The 23,199-nt window shown below is 41.6% G+C and overlaps 1 protein-coding gene and 1 long non-coding RNA gene across 5 annotated transcripts in view; one reads left to right on the top strand and one right to left on the bottom strand.

Annotated features, from left to right (window-relative positions):
• Positions 1 to 4,434: 4,434 nt before the first annotated feature.
• LOC102443672 (E3 ubiquitin-protein ligase ZNRF2) overlaps positions 4,435 to 23,199 on the bottom strand; it is an 85,780-nt gene continuing 67,015 nt past the window's right edge. For 2 of the 4 annotated variants that reach the window (XM_075921946.1, XM_075921944.1), the window contains 3 exons: positions 16,367 to 16,472; positions 14,798 to 14,879; positions 4,435 to 10,539 (listed from right to left, as the gene is read on the bottom strand). In XM_075921946.1, coding sequence (XP_075778061.1) covers positions 14,822 to 14,879; positions 16,367 to 16,472 — 164 coding nt within the window. In that variant the 3' untranslated portion in view covers positions 4,435 to 10,539; positions 14,798 to 14,821. Of the gene's footprint in view, positions 10,540 to 14,797; positions 14,880 to 16,366; positions 16,473 to 23,199 lie in introns of those variants that run through there. The other 2 variants (XM_075921945.1, XR_012901924.1) reach the window with 2 other exon arrangements.
• On the top strand, positions 19,937 to 22,626 carry LOC112546217 (uncharacterized). The gene is made up of 3 exons (XR_012901925.1): positions 19,937 to 20,648; positions 21,076 to 21,154; positions 21,851 to 22,626. It is a non-coding gene; the product is annotated as an uncharacterized LOC112546217 (long non-coding RNA).

Below are 23,199 nucleotides of genomic sequence, written 5' to 3'. Positions count from 1 at the left end.
AACGAATAGTCTTGTCGCACCTCAGACTAACAAAAATATATAGGATCGTATTTAGGAAATCTAGTAAGCAATACCAGAAAATGTAGCACAGTGCTCCAGGGATGTCATAAGGCTAATCCAGAAACATGGATTTCATCTGCAACAGCCAAGAGAATAGGCCTTTAAAAGCACTCAAGTCACAGCTGTGATATTTGATCCATTTGACGAACGCTTCCTAAATCCTAGAGGCAAACTCTATGATTTCTGCTGTGCTTACAATGGTATGGGGAGCAGTTACAGAGTAATTCATGTCCATCTCTCTCAGTTTCATTAAGGGACAAAGGGACAGTCCCAATAGATACTCTGGGGAGACTGATACAACATGCTTTCTTCCTTGCCCCTAACCACTACCACTCTTTAAATCAGTAGCACCTGTGTTGACAGAACTTGCCCACTGGTTAATTCCCAAAGTCTGGTCATGTACGACAGCCAAGCTAAAGGAAGGGGCACTGCACTGAAAATAGTATTTCAGGTTGCTCTGAAGGAGCAGGTGTCACTGCTAGAGTGGCTATGAGGGATGTAAAATGCTAGGTAATCAGTTGACTGGTTAAACCTTAGGTTTAACTGGTTAATCAATTAAGTGGGATCCCATGGGGGTGGGGGCAGCAGCAGGCATCTCCAAGCACAGGGAGGAGGGCAGCTTCTGCTCCTGGTCCCTGCAAGGCAGCTGCTCCCCAGTAGCAGTTACCCATTCATGTTCCTAGCAGGCACCAATTTTGCTTTATTGCTCTTTGTAATCCTATTTTTGAAAGGACAAATGTGATTTTTTCAGTCCAGACTGTGGCACTCACAGCCTGGCCAGCTAGGGCAGAAACAGCAAGCTGGGAGAGGGGCAGGAATCTCGTCCCTTTTTATTTCCCAAACATTGCAGAGATGACATGGAACAAGTCATTTGTAACAATCCTTTATCATCGCTCCACTTCCCCAACACAAACACCCCTTTTCCCCAGACACATTCCCTAGCAGTACTCAGGGCTAGCACGCATGCAGCTGAGTTCAGGTTAGTCAATGGCTCTCTGCCCTGGGTAACTGGGATACTAATCACAGCTTACACCACTAGTTTCTCCTTCGTCCATTTCTCAATTTCATAAGCCATTCCTTAGACAAGTTAATTTCCAGTGAGTCTGCAAAGACGGAGGAGAGAGATCTCCCAATCTGCTGTTTGGGGACCAGTACTGCTTTCTCTCCACCCCTATAGAAGTGCCTGCTGTACCTATTAAGTACAAAAGCTAGCTGGCATTCAGCAATCATCTGGATATTCTATATAGAAACCACATTGCAGTGAATAGGATGTTAGCCATCTCTGAAAAACCTCTCAGTGCTTTCTCTACGGGCTCTTGGCCATCGAACAGAAGTCAGTTTTGTCCACTGGGAACTATTTTACTCATCCTGTTTTTTTAAATACGGCTCCCATAATCATACTGCCTGAGCCCCTCACAATCTTTAATCTATTTATCCTCATAACATCCCTGGGAGCAAGGGGAATGCTATGATCCCCATTTCCAGATGGAAAGTTGGGACCAAAGGGCAAATCACTGAGCCTCAAGGTCAGAGGAAGGGAACTGAGATACAGATACACAGAACAGGTCCTCTCTGATCATAACATGTCTTTTAACCACTGGATAATTCTTATTCTTCCTTCTCACCACTAACTCCTTTAAAGAGCCTTTTCCAGCTCTCTTCTGATCCTTTAAATATCAGAGAGGAATGCAGATGCTTCCCTAAGGTAGCCATTTGACATGAACTGCCAAAGACTATTCCTTCCCTTCCTGCTGATAAGTAATTTTAGATCCTATTAGGTTCTCCCTCTGTCATTGCATCCCTCTCACATCTATGACACATGTACAGCAGAGCACAGGCCAAAACATAGCTCAATCCTCACAAGCAAAGCAGGCAAATTTTAACCACACTTTAGGCCCAGCTGTAGATTGTGCAGCATTCACATTTCATGCCAACAGCCCCACGAACAGGGTCCACCTTTGCATGCTGTAATCCCTACAGCACCTGATTAACATTCTAGTGCAGGCATCTACGGTAGATTAACTGCCAAGCCAAATGAAGCATAGCTCTCTTAATTGAAGACAGAGCTGATATGTTCTAATGATACGTCATCAAGCATAGCATGAACTCAGATGCCACCAATTTAAATTCAACAACATGAACTTCTGTACCTGGTGGATTGGAATAATTTCCAGCCGAATTCCTGTTGCTAGAGCAGACATTGTTGTCCTAAATATCAACTGCTTCCATAATAAAGCCCTCTTTCCATGCGTCCAGAATGGAGGGGGAGAAAGCACACGCTTAGCAAAAGCCTAAGAGAAAAAGAAAAATCAGAATAGCAAAGAGTGTGGGCACATTTCATGGTAATTCTAGCTAAATCCCTGTCGGTGAAGACATGAATGTGAATAATTCATTTAGTAAACTCTTAGAGACTCCCCCAGAAAGAATCCTAATGGTAATAAGCTGTCTTATTTTACTGGCTTTCTCTATGTTGCTTTACATTGGTTGTCCCAGATGATCTCCATACAAGTAGAGTGGGGAGGCACCCATCTGGCATCATGGTGGACAGCCTCTGAGAAACTTGGGCTAAAGCCCAGAAAGAACCTGAGAGTTTTATAGTCAGTTTTTCTCACTACCAAAGAGCCCCATGCTGCCATTTTTGCCATTTTCCAGTTAAAATGAACATGTTTGGCAAATGAAATCTGACAGGAGTATACAGTGACCAGGTTTCTTTCCTATTATATATTGCGTAAACCTCAGCCAGTGGCTATTATAGTAGTGCCTAGAGGCCCACGCTGGAATTGGAGCCTCGTACTTCAAGGCACAAGCACAAACACAGCAAGGAATAGTCCCTGCCTTGAAGAGCTTATAAGCTAAATAGAAAAGATGGGAACAAGGTGAAATGAGGGAAATGGAAAACTGAGGCACAGAGCGGTGATGTGACTTGCTCAAGGTCAGAGAACAGTGGCAGAACCACATATAGAACCCAAGTCTCTCGTCTTCTAGCTCAGCACCCCACACACCAAACTAAACTGTCTTCCTGGTGTGTAGGCTATGACTTGGAGAGAGGAAGGAAGGACCAAATTCTGCACTCAAGCAAACCATCTGAAGTTTGGAATAACTACTGGCTCTCCCAGCTATATCACAACAAAGCAAACCTGAAACATCACCAAAAAACTACGAAAATCTTAGAGGGAACAGTGGTCACAGGGAGACTAGCATGTGAATCCCATGTCTAGCTGGCAGTTTGGGAGTGAATGAAGGAAAAAGGATTTTGTTTCCTCCTCAAATTTGCTATAGCTGCTCTGTGAAACACCCCTTTTTGTCTGATTTTGCTCATAATATGAGGAATTGGCCATAAGCCACCATCTATGCTCATGAAATTTGATATGCCAATCACTTTTTGAGCTCCCTAGCATGCCTGTAATACACCACCATGTGATCATGCAGCTAAATGTTCCCAGTGGTGCACAAGCAACAGTGCCAGCATCTGTACAGCCAGGATGTGGCCAACATCAATGCAGACAGGAAGTGCTAGTATAATAGCCCTAATAGTACTCTTAGTCCTTGCAGCAGTCAGAATTCACAGCCCAGATAAGCCATCTGCTCTTTTATTTGCCCTCTTCCAACAAGGGATTACATTTGCAGAAGCCACTTACCTGTACAAATTGCTCTACCCTCACCAGAGAGCCCGTTTACACACTGCTTTGCCAGCATCTGCTTCTTCTGCAGCCCTGTCTAGCCATCAGCTCCTTTAGAAACAAACAGGTCTCCAAGGAAGCTTTCCCACCAGCATTTAACCTAGAGGCAGATGTGGGGCACTGGCAACCATCTGGAGCAATAAGGAAATCCACTCACAGCTGAGAGATGGACAAATCAATGAACCATTACATTTTGAAGAGAAACAGAGTGGTTGTTTCACAAAGAGTTCAAATTGAACGAAGTACTAACACACCATGCTTCACCATAAAAGAGAGTTTCTGCCAATTTAGCACCTCCCACCACTTCACACCTCCATTTTTCAGAGATTGGACAATAGGTCTCAGGGCTGCTCCAACTTGTACTACTCCCAGAGGGTAACGCCACTCCCCTCATGTCTTTCCCTTAGCCCTGCACATTTCACTGGAGGTGGCATAGTGTCAGCTCAATCTTCAGCTGGCAAATTAAGCCTGTTCTACATCTTCTGCATAGTGCAGGATCCAAAGGGACCATATGGGGAGCCAGCATTGGTCAGCAGAGCCAACAAGCTTTTCTCGGAATTGTTCCTCCACGTTGCTGTTGGTTCTTTATTTCTGGTGTTTCAATAGTCTCTCAGAGAACAGAGACAACAACTCTGCCCAATCTACAGCATTTTTCTTTGCAGTAATACTGAAGTCACCTGGAATCATGGCAAACTGTGCTTCAAAAGATTTATTACACATATATTTGTACATATTTTACATAAATGGAATGTTAAACATACACCCTAAATCAATAAAAAATATTCAGTTCATGATTACACACTGACAGACCATCAAAAATGTACCTTAACACAACTTAAGTCAGCTTCCAATCATACTGCTCAATTACAAAATTTACAAACATGTTTTACATTGCAAGTTACATTCTTACTTATACTCAGGGTAATGAAGGAAGACTTCTTGTCCATTACCACTACAAATAATTGTAGCATTCATAAACTATTACAGTTCCATCTAGCACTTTGTGTACACTTAATTTTATGGGAACAGGTACGTGAACCGGTGGTTGCACTTCACCTTTTACCATCAGCTTGCTGCTTAACGGTAAGAAAAGAGTATGAGAGTTTCTCAGGCAACTGGAAAGGTTCCATGATGAATCACCACTTGCTAAAATAAGTTGAATTTTTAAAATTAAGATGGCCATTATAACATCCCCTCAATAACTGAGCTGCCTCCCCTTCCTCAAGTGCAGCAATTTGGCAAAGTTCTCTAGAAGAGTGTTATTTACTATACAATGATCAACATTTCAGCTTTATTTTAACAGAACCCCTTATTATGCATGAGGCCATACCTGGATGTCCCGATTACTTATAACCGTTAGGAACTTGTGACCATTATATTTGCCATTAAAGCACTTTCTAATATAACAAAGGGATAAAAAAGGCAGAGCTTCTGAGGAGAACAAGAACAAACAGGATTCAACAACAGAGGCTATTTACCTGCAGGTGTGTGGGGGGAGGGGTTACTTACATTTGACACTCTGCCAAAGTCAACTCAATCTTATCCTCGAAAAACCTTTGTCAAAGCAAACCCCAGGGGAAAGTCTCATACCAACAAGTTAATTAGAAGCTAACACAAGGAAATGAACAAGTAGTAAAAACAGGTAAGCAACAAGTGTTAAGGAAAGAAAACTAATCAATCCCAGAGCCAAGAAACACATACTAGCCAATCAAGTCCAGCCTCCTGAAAACGCAAATATGCTATAGTTGCTTACCAGAGCAAAATCTTCAGTTAACTAGCAATGTCTTTCATTAAGTCAGTTTACAATGTATCCAGTCGGTGACTCTGACATACCCATTATGAAGGTAAGAGAGCTTGTAGTCTATACAACACTGTACAGTGGCCTGAGAAATTACTGGAACAAAATTCAAAAGCTCAGTTCCAATTTCAGAGCACAACCACAAAAAACAGACAAATTTACAACTAAAGTACAGCTGGGGAAGGGCCCTCCATTCCAACAGGGAAATATCTTTAATGTCTGTCATGACAAAACGGACTTCAGAAGTGAGCAATTCACTTCTCTACGCAACCTATGCAATAGAGTCAAGTATAAATTCTGTATTTCATAAAGAAAACATTGCCACCGTTTTGAGCAGAATCTCCTGCTCATGGCCATTTCAGATGGCAAGAATTTAAGTGGGGCAAACTGCACCTGCTGATAAAAGCACACCTTAGAAAATGGTTGAAGCAAGAGTTTTGACAAACATTCCTCTTCCAATGAGTTTGTGTGTGTATTTTTACTGACATCATGGAAGCTCTGTCCAAAGAAGAAGGGTAGAATAAATTCCTAAAAATCATATGGCTTGTTGGGGTAGAAGGAGGAAGAAAGGAAAAGCAGCATTGAAACTTGCATGAAAAGTAAAGTTTTGCGCTGGTCAAATCAGAGCTGAGATAACCCATTGGCATGGACAAATTGGAAATCTTCAGGTCAGCACTTCTGTATTCCATCAGGAAACTCCCTCTCCACCACATAAATAGCAAATACAACAGCTACACTGAATCTAAGTGGAATCATTCTATTCCACGTGACAAAGCAACTCAGATTAATAGAAACCTGAAAGGGAACTGAAAGCAAGTGCATTTAAAAAAAAATACTGTTTGCTCCTGCTTCCTTAGAGATATCAAGAACATTAAGTTTCAACTTCCTTGGTTTTGCTGGAAGATTGAGGAGAGAACATCTTAAACCCTAAAATAAGAGTTAGAGTGCTCAATCTTCCAACTGGAAAAATTCTCCCAAGTCTTTGTCAGGAGGAGGTTAGAGGATATAACAAAGTTATAAAACAAAGTTTCAAAAGTTCTGACTCAAAATTCCTTGTCCAACAATTGCTCATGTTTAAGCCTCTTGTGAGGTCAAATTTTGCTTTCCAGCAAAATTGGGAGTCAAAATGAGATACTTGTAATCTTCCTGGGGGTGAGGCGGGGGGGGGGGGGGGGGGGGCGGCCTTAAAAATAAAATCCCCATGACATCACAAAGAAGAGAACACAAAGAATTTACTCCCACCATTGTAGGTTACCTTCAAATGTCCCAATTACAATACTACAGTACACTTCTCCTTGCACCCTAGAATTGAGATGCTCTAATTTTTAATCCATTTTAATCCATTTAAATAAATTCATTTTTCTCAAAATAAAATACTGCACATGTTAAGTAGGAGTCACATTTTCCTTTTACGTTCCACTCAAATCAATTTCTAGAGTACATGCACAGTGAAAACTAGCTCACTATTTAAAACATAAAAAGTGAGAACAGATACCTTAAATACAAAAGACAGGATAATCACTGTCCTTTAATGGCTAGCAGCATGGCTCTCTGGGCTGATCATATAAAACCCAAATCATAGCCACTTTAACAAATCTTTTACTCAACTCATCTGCTAGATAACTAAGTCACATTTCTAGATAACCCACATCTGTTCTTTATGGCAAGCAGCATGTATATGGCAAACCTGAGTATGGGAATTAGTTCCCTCTTCCATACTTGGGCAAGATATACACCACAAAAAAGAAAATAAACTCAAGCAACATAAATTGGCAATGTATATATTTACAGGCAGAAAATGTGGCACACTTAAATTTTATCATAATCTATTGGCTTTTAATGTGTGAAAGTGTGGTCTTCCTCTACTCAGTGATGGAACATTTCCCCTCCCTATTGAACACTGGTCCAAGGTCTTGGTGAGGAGATATTTTTAAAATGAGGATAGGCTTATTTTGCAGTTGTGTGTACAATATTTTTTTCAGAATATTGATAAACAGTAGTTTGAAATGAAAGCTTGCATTTAGCCTTCCACAGGAAGCTCTGAATACAAGTTTTTGTTTAATCTTTCAGTATTGTTTTAATCTTCATCCACATTAAAGGCTCTAATCCTGCTTTCCTTGGCTCTGCCAAAACTTCCATTGACATCAACATTTTGGATGAACCAGGAATCTACGATTAGGCCTCAGTACTGAAGCCATACTAACAATTCTGAACAGTCCAAAAAATCCACTCTCTCCAATGGCTGGGGCAAATCTGCAAGCAGACACCATATGTAAGTGACAGCTGCTGGCATGTTTCAGCTACAGCATGCACACTGGCCTTAAAGTCTGGTAATGATGATAAATGCTGGGGAGTTTGTTCTTTCAACAATTTACTTAGACATTTAAATCTAGAAGATTCGGGTTTTGAAAACATTGCAGTTGAATTAAAAGAGTGAACTACTGAAATAGTGTGTAAACTGTAAACAGATTCATGTTTAAATACAGATTTATTTAATGCCTAAAACAGAGACTACCTACAAAAACAGGATACCAGAATATGCCAAACTTTCTTTGTAACTTACAGAGGAGTTTCTGCTCCAACAGTTGAGCCCACAGTTTGATGTGGAGGGAAGATAATGAGCACTACTTGAGTGTATTGTGCATTGACATTATATGGCATGAAGCCAACAACAAATCAATGTAAATGCAAAAAAATTTACTTTTTCAAGATAAGTGATTCAAAATAGCAAAAAAGCAAACCTCTAGGCAATAACATCCCTAGTAAAATATTACCTACCACTGCTTTAACGCTTGCCATAATGCAAGGCAGCAAAACAATTCCCTGCTACAACAGAACCTATACTGAAAAGTACAGGTTGGAGCTCCCAGGTCCAGCACCCTCAGGACCCCCTGCTGGCTCCTCACTTCCTGCTGCCCTGCCAACCTGCTGGGCAGCCATCATTGCCCTGGCTCTGGGACCCACGGGGTAGCCACGTGGCATGGATCCTACCAGGCAGCCATGCACGTGTCTCCCAACCCCATCAGGCAGACTTGCTGGATGGCTCCATATTACGCTCGCAGCGGGCAGCCCACTGTCCTACCAGCCTTGCAGGGATCCTTGCCACTGACCCTCCACCAGGACTCTCTAGTCCGGAAACATCCATGCCAGAGTTTCAACCTGTACTATCTTAACCATTTATTGGGAAAGCGTATTTGATGTGACTACATGATTTAAAACACGACAATCTGATTCTGCTGCCACTGAAGTCAAAGAGTATGACTGGGCCTTATAACTATAGATTCAATTGAAAGATTATGCAAGGGGAAAAAAAGCCCCTAGGAAACCATGCTATCAGTTGCCAGCATTAACTAGTTTTGATTGCATCAGATTTGCAGCATAACAAAAGGCATTTCACAGCATAACGTTTAAGGGAAAAAGTAATCTAGACAAAGTCATTTGACAAGCAAAATGGGTTGTTATACTGTGCAATGCATTAATTCTTATGGGTGGCAGCAGTTGCTCCTTTACTTGCCTTTATTATGAAACAGCAGCAACAGAGGGAAAAGTTAGACTTAAGAATACATAGCACGCCAAATTAAGTACACAAGAAAATACTTATACACTTAAGAAAAAGGTGTGGTGTAATTTATTTTTGCTATTGAAACAACTAAAAATTGCAGCTAGTAATAAATACTCAATCTGTCCCTATAATGTGAAAATTCAGAAGCTGCAACATATCAATTCTTGAAATAAAATGTTTTTCTTCTAAGCTGTGATATTTATTCCAGTTTTTTTTATTGTGATGTTTTATGGGAACTCTCATTCATCCACATTTTGTTTTCTGTTCCCCCATTCTGATGTGTGCTAAGCCCTGATAAGACAAATATAGTGATATAGGAAAACAGTAATAAATTAAACAAATGCAGGTGCTTGTTAAAAATACTGCCAAATGCTAATATCCACAAACAGATAAATGATGTGAGGTGCAAATTACTATGGCTCTGCTATCAAGAAAATTTCAATTAAAAATTTGCATATAAAAGTGTTTCAAAAGTTAATGCAAATCCCACCCCATGTAATCATTACTATAATGCCTAGGAAACATCACTGTGCCCATTTTCACAGTTATTCTCCTAAACCTGAAGAGACAGACTAGAGATGAAAGTAGTACAATAAAATAATTACCTGAAACTTTTAAAAAAAAATACCCGTTAAACGAATTACCTTGACTGGCAGCACTTAAATTTCTCCCAGTAAAAAAAGTTGCATAGCTGCAAGATTATGCTTTGCTGAATTTTTTTAACCAAAAGCTTTAAGAGAGACATTTTAGTACGCTTAAATAACAATACAGCATCCAGATTTCAACAATTCTATAGCTCAATCAATAAAAGTTAGTCACCTGCCTTGGTTTATTCTTTGGACAGCATTATGACATAGATTTAGTTAAAAAAAAACTTTGAAATACAGTTTTCCTATGCAGAAGTAGTTTTCATTTTCCATTCTTGAAAAAGGTGAAGAACATACTGAGGACAGGGTGTGAATTCAGTGAATAAGGTCATAGTGCTAGACTGCTTGCCATTTACAATTCTTCAGCCTAAGAGGAGATTAAAACACTTCCACGCAAAAATATGGGGATCCTCACAAAAATGTTTCAGATAGTGTTGATTTAGAATGTATCAATTTCCATTTGGGTGAGAGTAAGAAGAGAGAACCATAACCTGCTTCTGCAGAAAAGTTAGACTGAAAAACAACAACTTTGGCCTTTAGAATACAAATAATCAATAACATCTGTGGCAAGAAGACTGTTACAGGATGTGCAGCATTTTCAAAATCCCTGCGTGTCCGGTATGCCGACTCTACTGGCAAGCAAATGGATTCTACAGCTTTTGTTCCACACAACTGTCTATCTTTGCCTTTTCCAGCCGCACAGGAACACAAGTCTGAAGCCAAGTATGTTCTCAAATGTATGTCCAAAGACAGAATCTTAAATCCTCTACATTTTCTGATCCGTGTAAGAAGCTGTGAGAAAATCAATAAAGATGACAAATATTACTTTCCTAGCTAGTTCAGTAAGTTACACGATAATGAATTACTTGTTAATGCAAAGAAATCCAAAGAAAACCTATTTTTCCCTATTTTATCCCAGTGTATCATTCTTATCCTTTACAATTTAAAAGCATTTTATTTAGAGAGGTAGCCACGTTAGTCTTTTTTGGCAAAATCAAAGAGTTTGGTGGCACCTTAAAGACTAAATTTTTTTATGGCATCAACTTCTATGAATTTTGGCAGATGAATGAAGTGACAGAAACAGAAAGTAGCCATACAGAGCTGGGAATATTACATCAGAGATAATTAAATCAGCGTAGATTTGAATAAGGTGGGAATACCTGAAGTGGAAAACTACTTATTGTAATGAGAGAGCCATTCCCAACCCCCTATTCAGATCCATTCTGCAGGTGTCAAATTTGCATATGAATTCAAGTTCAGCAGTTTCACATTGCAGCCTGTTTTTGAAGGTTTTTTTTTTCTTTTTTTTTGTTGTTGCTTGTTTCGCATCTGAGTATGGCAGCTTTCAAGTGTGTAAGTGTATGTCCAGGGAGGTTATAATGTTCTCCCACTGGTTTTTGTATGTTACCATTCTTGACGTCTGATTTGCGTCCATTTATTGTGTTTCATAGAGACAGTCTGATTTGTCCAATGTACATCATAGAGCAGGGCTACTCAACACAGCCTGTGGGCCACAAGTGGCCCACAGCCCCTTTGCATGCGGCCTATGGTGCCTTGAGCCACTTCCCCGGCCACCTGCCTGCCTCATTGCTGGGGCTCCAGCGGCAGAGACATGCTGGGTGTGCAGGAGCTGCCTGCTGGCCGGGGGTAAAGGGAGGGGAGGCGGCGGCAGAGCACACCTACCGCGTCTGCCACAACGGCAGCACCTCCCTGCGAGCAGAGCCGCATGGTGCGGCACTGACAAGCTGCATCAGCACATGCGCAGTAGCTCCTGGCCAGCGGGGGATGGCAAAAGGTGGCAGCAAAGCAAGTCTGCTGCTTCTGCCTAAGTGCTTGCACCAGGCCACGTAGGCGCGTGCGCAAGAGCTGCTGGGGGTGGCAAGAGGCACGTGGCAAGGCAGTGGCAGAGCTGGGCAGTCAGACTACGGTGAAGCCAAGCAGCAAGGCTGGGGTGAGGAAGGTCTGTGCTGGGGCTTGGGTAGGGTTACCATATGTCTGGTTTCTCCTGGACATGTCCTTGTTTTTACATGTTAAATCACCATCTGGACAGCTTTTTTAAAAGGCAAAACATGTCTGGGATTTTTTTGCCCTGCAAAGGAGGGGGCAGCAGCACGTGCCTTCAATGGAACGTTCAGAGCGACACGCCTGGAGGTAAAAGCGTGTGGCTCTGGTGAGACCCAGGGCATTCCCCTCTGCCCCACTAGATTTACGTCCCCGGCTCTGTGGGAGGGAAAGGCCATTGAATTAGAGCAAGGAGGCTGGGGGGTGCCTGGCTCTGTGGGGAAGGGAGGGACACTGGGTTGGAGCAGGTGTCTGGGGGGGGTACCTGGCTCTGGGGGAGGGGAGGGGCACTGGGTTAGAGCAGGCAACTGGGTGTTAAAACTTCTGACTTTTCTTTTCCTGTAGGTGGGCAGTGGGTCTGGTCTGTTGGTTAGATTTGGGGGTTCCAGTCTCTACTCTGAGGACTGTGGGAACTGGTGCTTGGTGGGGCAGGGAGGGGAAAAAAGGGATTCTGGGAAGCAGGATTCCTGAGTTCCTTTTCTAGCTATGCCACTTCTCTGCTCAGTGCTTTTAACTTCACATTATTTGTACTTATATTTCAGTAAATATTGTATTGGCAGTTTTTGTTTGAGTTGTTAAAATTGCAAAGCCAAAACAAAAAAGTAGTCAATATAATGATCTTCTGCTGATGTGTGTTCTAGTAGTTAAATTTCATGAGCAATGACAGTTCAGCAAAGTGCTGTCATATTGGTGGAAATTGGGTAAATATTGCATTTTATTAATATCAGCAGATCTGACTTAAATTAGGCCTACGTGTTGTGTAGTTTTGCCTTAATCTTTGTATTCAGGCCTGTCAGTGTGGAAGAAGACATTTGCATATATTTGCAACCACACTTCAGTTGTGGCCCTCAGCATGTGCTGTGAGTATCATTGTGGCACCTGGGGCTTCCAAAGTTGAGTTGCCCTGTCGCAGAGAGTCACTGTGGCACATGATGGCATATGTTACATTAGTAGATGCCACCGGACTCCTTGTTATATCAATTTAAAATACCAAGTGAAACATCCTTAAGTATTTTCAAAGATAAACATTATTGCAAACAGCCTCTTATGCTTCTCCTGTGGTTGAAACACATGACACTATGTACAGTACACGTCCAAGTTGAAAAATTAGTCTTAATCTTATGCTATGGGAAAAACAGTTGTCCCTGCAGATGTGTACTTTGGCAAGTGTGACAATGCATAACCATCTCTAGTATGACTGCAGCGTGAGCTACAACACATGCTTGTAAAGTGAAAAGGAACACCACGGAATCAAAGATTGCTTCAAAAAAAATCACTATACTATTTTGGGCAAAGAGTTCAAATTCCCTGACATAGTGTTTAACATAAACCCTAATTTGTTTTGTAATGATTGGAGTTGAGTGTAAGCAAGTTACCCGCAAGAATAAAAATGCCCCCCTTAATCCTTTGACTAACTGGTTTGGGATCTAAACCATTAACACATAATAATAAAAACCAGGAAAGCTTTGTACCTGTGTGAATACGGGGGAGAGGGAGACAGGCAGGTCCGTAACATTATATATGCATTTCAGAAAAAGCAATACAAGATAAAATGTTTGTTGAAAGTAATCAGCAGGGTATCAGTGAAAATTATATAACATCCTAAATGAAAATGCAGATTTCAGTATAAAAGGAATGGTCATTCACTAAACTAACACAAATAACGGGTAATTGGTATTTTAAGCAAGTTTAGGTTGCACAACAAAATAATTTTTAAAAGGCTGGCATTACTGCTTCTCCCTTTGCAAGTAGTTAAATTGCAATTTATTCTAGACTACACTGTACTGGATGTGAGTGTGCAAAAACCGTTTATACATTCCAGTATATTTACTATCTATTTAAAGCCTACAATAACCTGACTATTTTAGGATAAACTTAGAATCACAGACTACTAGAACTGGAAGGGATCTCAAAAGATCAAGTCCAGTCCCCTGCCCGCATGGCAGGACCAACCACCATCTAGATCAGTGGTCCCCAACACGGTGCCCGCGGGCACCATGACACCCGCGGGGGCATTCATGTGCGCCTGCCACGTGCTCAGGGCTGGCCTGGCCCTGGGCACGTGGCGTGTGCACAGTGCCGGAGCTTGGAGGCGGCGCCGGCCCCGGGCATGTGGCACTTGGAGGGGGGCCCCGCCCCAGCCCCGCGGCGCCCGGCCACGCCCCCTGGCACCCAGCAACCTCCAAAGATTGGGGACCACTGATCTAGATCATCCCTGAGAGACGTCTATCCCACCTGCTCTTGAATATCTCCAGTGATGGAGATTCCATAACCCCCCTTAGGAAAAACTTACTAACTGTAAGGGTGGTTAAACACTGGAATAAATTGCCTAATGCCCAACCTAAACTTCCCTTGCTGCAATTTAAGCCCATTGTTTCTTGTCCTAGCCTCAGAGGTCAAGGAGAACAATCCCTCCCTGCTCCCCCAGCAACACCTTTTTAGGTACTTGAAAGCAGACCCAGCCAAAGAGTTCGCAGGGCCCAAGGCAGCGTGGCTGAGACATACTGCCGCAAGTGAGCGGATGGGTCACCCATTGCAAGTGAGCGCAATGGGCCTACCCTGTTTTTGGTCATCCTCTTGCTTCTAATATTTTTGTAGAATGTCTTCTTGTTAGCCTTTATGTCTCTAGCTAGTTTTAGCTCCTTTTGTGCCTTTGCCTTTCTAATCTTGCCCCTGCATACTTGTGTTGTTTGCTTATATTCATCCTTTGTAATTTGACCTAGTTTCCACTTTTTATATGACTCCTTTTTTATTTTTACATCATGTAAGATATCCTGCTTGATTCAGGTGATCTCCTACCATACCTTCCAACTTTCCTATGCAGTGGTAGAGTTTGCTTTTGGGCCCTTAATAATGTCCCTTTAAAAACTGCCAACTCTCTTCAGTTGTTTTTCCTTAATCTTGCTTCCCATGGGACCTTAGTTCTGACTACATATTTAATGTACTTATTACTGAAAAGATCAATAAAATATGCAAAAAGAGAAGTTACCTACATAACAGGAACCTTGTAGTCTCAGTCTGAAGGGTGTTCAGGACAAGATCTATTTACTTCAAACCATTCATCTATGCAGCTGTTTGAATGGAAGAGAATAATTGTTATGTGTATTAAATGTTTTAACAATTAAAATCAAATGACTGGAAATATTAGAACATGGGGAGATGGAAGGGAGAGAAAATGTGTTTTAAGACCAAAGTTATTTCAACTAGGGATGTTAGTGTACAGTCAAGTAAACAATTAACTGATAAGCCTAGGCATAAGCAGCGCAGGGGAGACTGCTGCGAAGCAGCCTCTGTCCATAGGAGGTCCAAGCTCCATGCAGAGGCTCCGTATCCCACTGGCTGCCAGCTCCAACCCCTGGGACTACCAAATAATTGTGTAACCAATGATAAATTATGTTGTTACACAACTATTCAGTTACATGATAGCTAACATCCCTAATTTCAACCAGCATGCATGACATAGTATTTTTCAACATTCACCGATTATTGTATTGTATGATACTATGTATTAAACATTAGAGAAACTGATGTGTAACATGTCACTGTTTTTCTGACATTTTAACAAATTTACAAATTATTTTGTGTACTTGTTTCATTTAAGAGGGACATGAGTACCCTACTCATACTACTGCCTGCAATTGTTGTACATTATTGTTATAAACACCATCTAAAATGAATACCAAAAACCAGAAAAACATATTTCTCAATCTTACCCTGTGCATTCAACAGAATACATGTACAGGTTGGACACCTTGCTGGTCCAGCACCCTTGGGACCTGACTGGTCCCAAACAAGGAGATTTGCCAGACCAGGAGAGGACCCTCCTCTCCTAGCCCATGCTGCCACTGGGTTAGGACTCCAGCCTACCCCCAATGCTGCCCCAGCCTCCCCTGGGGCTTGCTAGATGCCATCGGCCCTGCAGCTGCTGGGGTACTACAGCCACAGCTCTGCAGCCTCGGCAGAGCTCCACAGCCGCCTCACTCTGTGGCTGGGGCTAGAGCTGCACAGTCGAGGGCCAGGATAGAGGGCGGGAGCCGGAGCTCCATGGCTGCCCTTGAGTCTAGGGCCAGAACGGAGCTGAGGCAAAGCACCACAGCCACCGCTCCCTGAACCCTTCCTCTCCCCCCCTTCCCCCCCCCACACACAGGGCTCCTAGCTGACTTGCTGGTGCCCCCTACAGCGCTCCTGCTCACCTCCAGACCTTCCTGTTCCTGGGCTCTGTGGTTCAGGAACATCCATGGTCTGTGCTGGACCCTGAATGTTGCTGGATCAGGGAGATCCGGTTAAGGGAGGTACAACCTGTATACATATAGTGGTTTTTACTTCTTCTCTTGGACAAAACTTTTCCTCATTTTATTTCTGGGAGATTTTCAAACAGCAATTAGAAAAAGCAAAGGGGTAAAAGAGGGTACCTCAAGATGTAGTACCTGAAGTACTTTTGTTTTTTTAAAGTGACTAGATGTTAAGTGTCCCTTTAAACATCCTTCATAAAAAATTACACCAACCGATGTGGGTATATGGAATTTTGTCTGGGAAGGATAGCGTGAAGAATACTTGCCCTTTATGATATATGCATAGACAAGGCAGGCGTGCTATGGTATCCCCTTGCTGAAGCTCTTCCAGGCATATTGCACACTCCCCAGTATCTTTACTCAGCACATCCTCTGTAAAAGCAGAACAGGTTTAAAGGATTAAAAAACAACACTTAAGGCAAAACTTTCATCGCATAAACACAATTATACAACCACCATTTTTAAAGATTCTGTTTCAGTAAAAGATGTAAAATTAAGCATGTTTATAATGTGTAATGATGTAGGAGTCTTAAAAGACCAAATTAAACTATGGCTGTGATGCAATCTGACTAAATGCAGTCGTACAAAAAGGGAAAGTACTAGAAGGCTAAATAATAACACCACCATACTGAAGCTTGCAGGTAAAACTGGTTTATGTCTGTGCTGCAATAGCTAAGGGTCAGTTACTCCTATAGTTAGAGACAAAGCATCCACCACCTCAATCACCCTCATTCTGATCAGCAGCATGTTACACAGCATAAAAGCTCTGAAGCAGGACCAACACTGAACACTGGAGAAGTTGGCTTCTACCCTAATGGCTCCATTTCATTTTACGAAAAAAGGGATTTTTCCTCACTGCTACCTCCTCCTATCCACACTTGCAGTACAGACCAGGGCTGAGCCTGGACAAATGGCTTCTCTGAAAAGGATGTTACAGACTGACACCTACCCCCATGATAGCCAGTATTGTCTCAATCTTTCTCCCTCTTAGTATCTAGTCCTTCCTCCCACTTCCTCCCATTTATTCCATCACTATGTCCTTGGCCCCTTCCCCACCTGCGCTCCTGTGAATACCTGGCTCTGCTGCTGCCTCTCACTTTCCACAGCTATCTGTCTGTTCCCCTTCCACACCTGCTTCCCTCCCATTCCCATCATCCAGCACTTTGAAAGGAAGTAGACTTCCCCATCACTGCAACCGATGTATGGTATGACTCACAGCCCTACATTCTGTAAAGTCCCCTAATTTTGTGGAATCAATACTATGCCCTATAGTGAATGGCGAGATTAGGCAGTTGCCAGAAATACACAGAATTCACGTTTAAAATGGAAAATACTAGAATGATCTAGTAAAAGCTGTGTTTTCTGGACACCTTTCTTAGCAGCAGTGCAGGATGCAAAATTCAGCATTAGCACAACACAAATTAAGAGGCCTCATTTACCTGAGTGTAGGCCCACTGTGCTGTAGACTACCAAACAATCTTCTGTGGATTTACACAGCACAAGGTCTGTGACCAAAAGGCACATTCAGGGTATCATAGCAAAGAGCTGGCAATCCACGGCATACCTGAGTTATGCACTCTTAAAAAGGTAAGGCCCCTTTTGACTAACTTTAGGGCACTGGTTCTCAAAGTGCAGGGCACTGCAAGGTTATCATAGGAGCCCTACCCCAGCCATAGCCTGCTGCTCTCTCTCTCTCTCCTCTCAGAGCACTGGAGGCTCTGACTTTGCATGCTCTCCCAACTGCTGTTTGCTCCAGCCCAGCCACTCAGCAGCCACAGCCATGTGTATGTTATACCCTCCAGAGCCTGCAGAACATAATATTCTGTAGCTGGCGTGGGGGAGGAGAAGGTCAGGGGTGTCCAAACTTTTTTTAAAGAGGGCCAGATTTGATGAAGTGAACATGCGTGAGGGCCGACCATTTTGCCTGACATTCTTTGAACCATTAAAATTAAATGCAAATTAACTATTTTATGCAAGGTTTATTGCAAATGGCATACTTTTCATTTCGTCACATGGATGACAAATCTAAACAGGTGTTAAATCACTCTGCCTTTCATATCTGAAGGCCAGATGAAAAAAAAATCCAGGAAGCTGAAATATATGTCAGGAACATTGTAAAGTACATTACATATTATTGGTAATAAAGGTTGTCTGTCAACTTTTAAGTTCAAAAAATATGAACAGGAACATAACACCAAGTATACATGTTGTGTCCAAATATATTTATAACTGATTTAGACCAACTGACATTAACTGAGATTTTACAATGTATTCATCTCAATACATATGGATTCGTTGGGGGCCATAAAAGATAGATATTGCCAAATTACCCGGGGGGCCGTATTAAACCAGAACACGGGCCACAATTGGCCCGCGGGCCGGACTTTGGACATGCCTGCCCTAGGTGGACGGGAGAGCCCGTTATGTGACACCGATGGAGAAGGAGAGCTTAGTAAAAATGTTTGGGAACCTCTTATTTAGGGCATTCAGTACATCACTCCAAAATCCCTAGTTTTTTTAATTAAATATGCAGGTTTGCTTTAAAATTGTGAACAAAGCTATCAAAGTTTCTACAGAACCTGGGAGAGAGTTTCCCTCCTTAACTAGTAACGTGCAGGATTTCAACATTTTCAAACGAGAGAACACACTCATCTTTAAATTATCCTCATCATAGATATTTCTACAGTGCTCATCATACTTGCTACTGCAAATGACGTGCATGTAGCCTAATCAATGTAGCAAATGATCAAATAAAGAAACCAGGATGTAGATTTGCTGTACATGGACACAGAAAATCATTTGCTGCTTCTTAGGTTTCTGAAGAGATGAACTACTTATTCTTTTCACTGACTTAGGGGTTGTTTATTGTGAGAATATCATACCAGAGTAGTATGGCTTCATATGGAGAATAGATGACCTGAATAAACAAACTAACTCTTAAAAAAAACAACATATCCACATAATGATGAGAAGGAAAAATACAGTATGTATTTGCACTGTTTGTAGGCAGTCTACAAAGAAAGGGCTTTTTAAAAAGCAAGTAGTCCTGTGGCATCTTAGAGACTAATATATATATTTTATAATGCATGTGTGTATAAAATTAAATCACAACAAATATCAGCTGATTGCTCACTATTCATATCTTCCTTGTAAGAGCCTCTTCAGACATTGATTTTAATATATAAATAAAATCATGATCAAAACCCACTTCTTCAGTTGAAATGAGACTGAGTGGAGAAAAAAGGGGGGGGGGGGTGCTTCAGAATAAGAAGAGAGAAGAAAACAAAGAATATCTGTCAACTGTAGTTCTGGTGCTAATTAGGCTAATTGAGTGGGCTGAAAGTGTCCCATACTTAGTTTATGTCAATAGGCTGTTGAATGTAAGGCAAGTTGGTGTTATAAAGTTAACCAGTTCAAGTCTTTGTTCAGGCCATAGGAGCCAGTGTCAAATTTGCATATGAAGGTCAATTCTACACTTTCTCTGTGTAGTTGGAAAAATTTAAAATGACAAATAGTCTAGCAGCACCTTAAAGACTAACAAAACTTGTAGATGGTATCAGCTTTCATGGACACAACCCACTTCTTCAGATGAATGGAGTAAATAAAGGTCCAGTTCCAAAATAAATATGGGACATGGGGAGGAAAAATGGAGAAAGAAATAGTCAATTAGACTGTTTATGCCACATGAAACTGATAGAGAAGGTGCAAGTTATTCTTAAGTACCCATTGTTTGGTTTTTTAAGTCATTAGTATGTGGAATGTAGTGTGCTAGCCAGGTAATGTCTTTGTTCATACCTTTATGATGTGTCCCAAACCTGTAAAATTTGTAAATGAAGTTAAGTTCCAAAGCTTCCCTGTGTATTTGGTTTGTGGAATTTGCCGGACAACATGATGACTTGGAGATCCATTAATGAGTGCTCAGGCAAGTTAAAATGTTCTCCCAACAGGTTTCTGTGTGGAGCCTTTTGGATATCTGATTTGTGTCCATTAATACTTTCCTGTACAGACTGTCCAAGATACATGACAGAGGGGCATTGCTGGCATACATCACATTAGTGGATGTGCAGTTAAATGAGCATCTGATGTGATGGCTGATGTGGTTGGGTCCAGTGTGATGTGGTTCCTAGATGATTATGATGTAGGTGTACTGCATGGTTACTGGAAAGAATTTGTTTGAGGTTAGGGGGTTGTGTGTAGGCAAGGACTGGCCTTTCCCCCAAGGCCAGTGAGAGTGAGGGGTCATTTTCCAGGATAGGTTGTAGATTGTTGATAATGAGCTTGAGGGGTTTAAGTTGTGGATTGTAGGTGATGACAAGTGGTGCTCTGGTTTCTCTTCTTGGCTTGTAATGAAGTAGTTCATGTCTGGGTGCTCTTCTGATCTGTTTTTTCACGTCTCTCGGTGGGTATTTCAGTTTTAAGAATGCTCTATACAGATCCTGTAGGTCTCTGTCTCTCTGTGGGATTGGAGCAAATCTAGCTGTATTTTAGGGCCTGGCTGTAAACAACTGATTGGTAAATGTGTCTTGGATGGAAGCTAGAGACATGTAGGTAAGTGTGGCGGTCGGTAGGTTTCTGGTATAAAGTGGCGGAAATGTGTCAAAAAAGTGGCTCTCTCGTGTGGACTGATCCAGGCTGATCCATCTCTGTAGTTGGTTTGTGAAATACCTTTGTAGAAGAATGGCTACTTTTAAATCCATTAATCAGTGCCCATGCAGGTTTTCTAATTGATTTCTGTTGCACTTTAACTATGAAATTTTACATGAACATTAGGGGGCATTTACTATTCTCAAGTGATAAAAAGGTGGAAAGTACCATATCCTCTTGCAGAATCTCACATTTACTGCTTAAACTTCCAACAAAGACACTAAATTTGCCCAGAAAAGGGTACTAAGAGTACACATTTTTCACTTGCCCAATGAATTAACTAATGTAGGAAAAAAATGAAGGACAAAGACATTACATTTCTCTGTTACAGGGGAGATTCTAAGCTTTCTCCAAGGGCTCTTTCATCTCACTGCTGCCTCCTCCCACCAACTCCTATCTTAACAGGACAGGTACTGTCCCAACATGTTTCTCTTGATCCCCTGAACATGTTTATTCTACCTCCTCTTTATGGCCATATAAACAAATGCTGTTAAATATAATTCACATGCATATATACAAGGAGAACACCTTCTAATGTAATGCTATTTTTGGTCACAGAACAAAGCATAAGCTTATTGGGTAGTCAAATGGAGAACTTGATTACTCGCTTCTCCACCCCATCCCTTGCTGCCTCTCTGTATGAGAGGCAGCAAGGGAGGCAACAGGAGTCAGTTAAAATCTGGTTCCCCACACACCATCTCCATGGTGCCGCCTGCCTCCCCCACCCCCATATCAGACACAAAATACAGTCAAATTAGCAGAACTGGATAAACCATAAAGAATGGAAGAAAAAAAAACCCTAGCAAGCCTTGGTCTAGTCAGAATTCTTATCTATCCCAGTTATACACAACCACCCCATGGTACCAGACCTAAAGCACACCACATGGAATTCAATGTAAGGTCCTTTTAACTCTGACTTTTAAATATCTGTCCGGGAAACCCATGTGTCTAAATAATATTTTGCTTACCTAATGAAGCATGCAATAGTCCATACTATTTCTCATGTTGCCCTGGGAATGGAATGATTGCATGCTAACAAAGACAGGGGAAATAGTTCAAAGTCTTTTAAAAGGTTTTAATTATAACACTTATTTATTGCATTAAAGGTATGGAAAAAATTGACATTCAGGGAAGATGGAGAAGAGTTCAGCTGTTAGAGACTCCTATTTGCCAGAGACTCATGTAAAAGAGCCCCTAAGCATGATTTGCCCAAGTCCCCATAATGAATATAGTTTTCAGTTCTGTAGAAATTTGGGGCTCAAGTTCTTCAATCTTCTCTTCCAATATGGAGATCAGCTTGCACTTCGTACAGTCATTTCTATCCTCCAGGAGAAAGACATACATGGCATATCCTTTGCAGGTCACAACAGCTGATCATTCACTATCCATACTGTCTTCCTTGTAACAGCCTCTTCAGATACTGTATTTACTGAATTAGGAAGCTTGAAAAGGCACAAAAAACCAAGCACACCTGTGCGAACTCTCCCTAGGTCAACTCTCAGGCATGTTTGCCTTCCAATAAAAGATCATGAGGCATCTTTACTGAAATAAGCTACAGCCGTATAAGCAGTATAACTGGATCCCCAGTAGGAGGCTACAGCCATTTAACTATGTAAGTTCAGAAACCAATATAATTAAAATTGCTTCAAAAAAAATGTGGATCATGCTATCATTTCAATTTGGGTTTACTCTTCCACCTCCATTCCTTTAACAGCTCTCTGATTTTATACTGTCTGTTCTCTATTTCTTCTGTTTTGTTTTCCCTCCCACATTCACTTCCAAAATCTCTCTACTCCAATATTTTAATTTTTTACTATCAACCCCTCTTCCTTTCACCCCCTTTCCCACATGCATAAGACCAAAAAATTTACTACTGACAGGTAGCAGCTAAAAGATTAAACCCCCTAAGACAACAACTGATACCAAAGATTGGGGAACAGTTCTTAAGGAGGCAATGAACTGGTAAGAAAATGACCATTGGGAGGCTGGAAGAAGGAAGGTAGTGGATTACCTACCAGGACTCTAGTCAAGAGCTCCATATTTTATATCTGCTTGCAGCAAATATATAGTTGAAACAGTTGATGCTTCTTTCCAAAAAGAAAAATGAATATTCCCACTGGAGAGCCTCCTTACCACTACAAGGGTGAGTAGAGTATTCACTAATCTATCCCTTCTCCAAACTTTGTCTGCTGGGCAAGATGTGTCATACTCAATAGTCCCCAATTTTGAGGAGGCTTCCCGAGTGACTAGCTCCAGCCCTCTGTTACTGCTCAAAACGTGTCCAAGCAACAACACAACAAATATCTGATTATTTGCTGTTCATAGGGTTCTCCAAGTATCATTACCAAAAAAAATTAGAAGGTTAGTTATTCTGCAGCAGGCTACCTGTCTGTCTTTGGAAAGCAGTACTAAAATATTTACATTTGGCTCAGGTGCAGAAAGTTTTCCTCAAAAG

The sequence above is a fragment of the Pelodiscus sinensis genome, chromosome 2, assembly GCF_049634645.1.
Source record: "Pelodiscus sinensis isolate JC-2024 chromosome 2, ASM4963464v1, whole genome shotgun sequence".
In the NCBI taxonomy this organism is placed as follows: domain Eukaryota; kingdom Metazoa; phylum Chordata; order Testudines; family Trionychidae; genus Pelodiscus; species Pelodiscus sinensis.
This window is presented reverse-complemented; position numbering and strand designations above follow the sequence as displayed.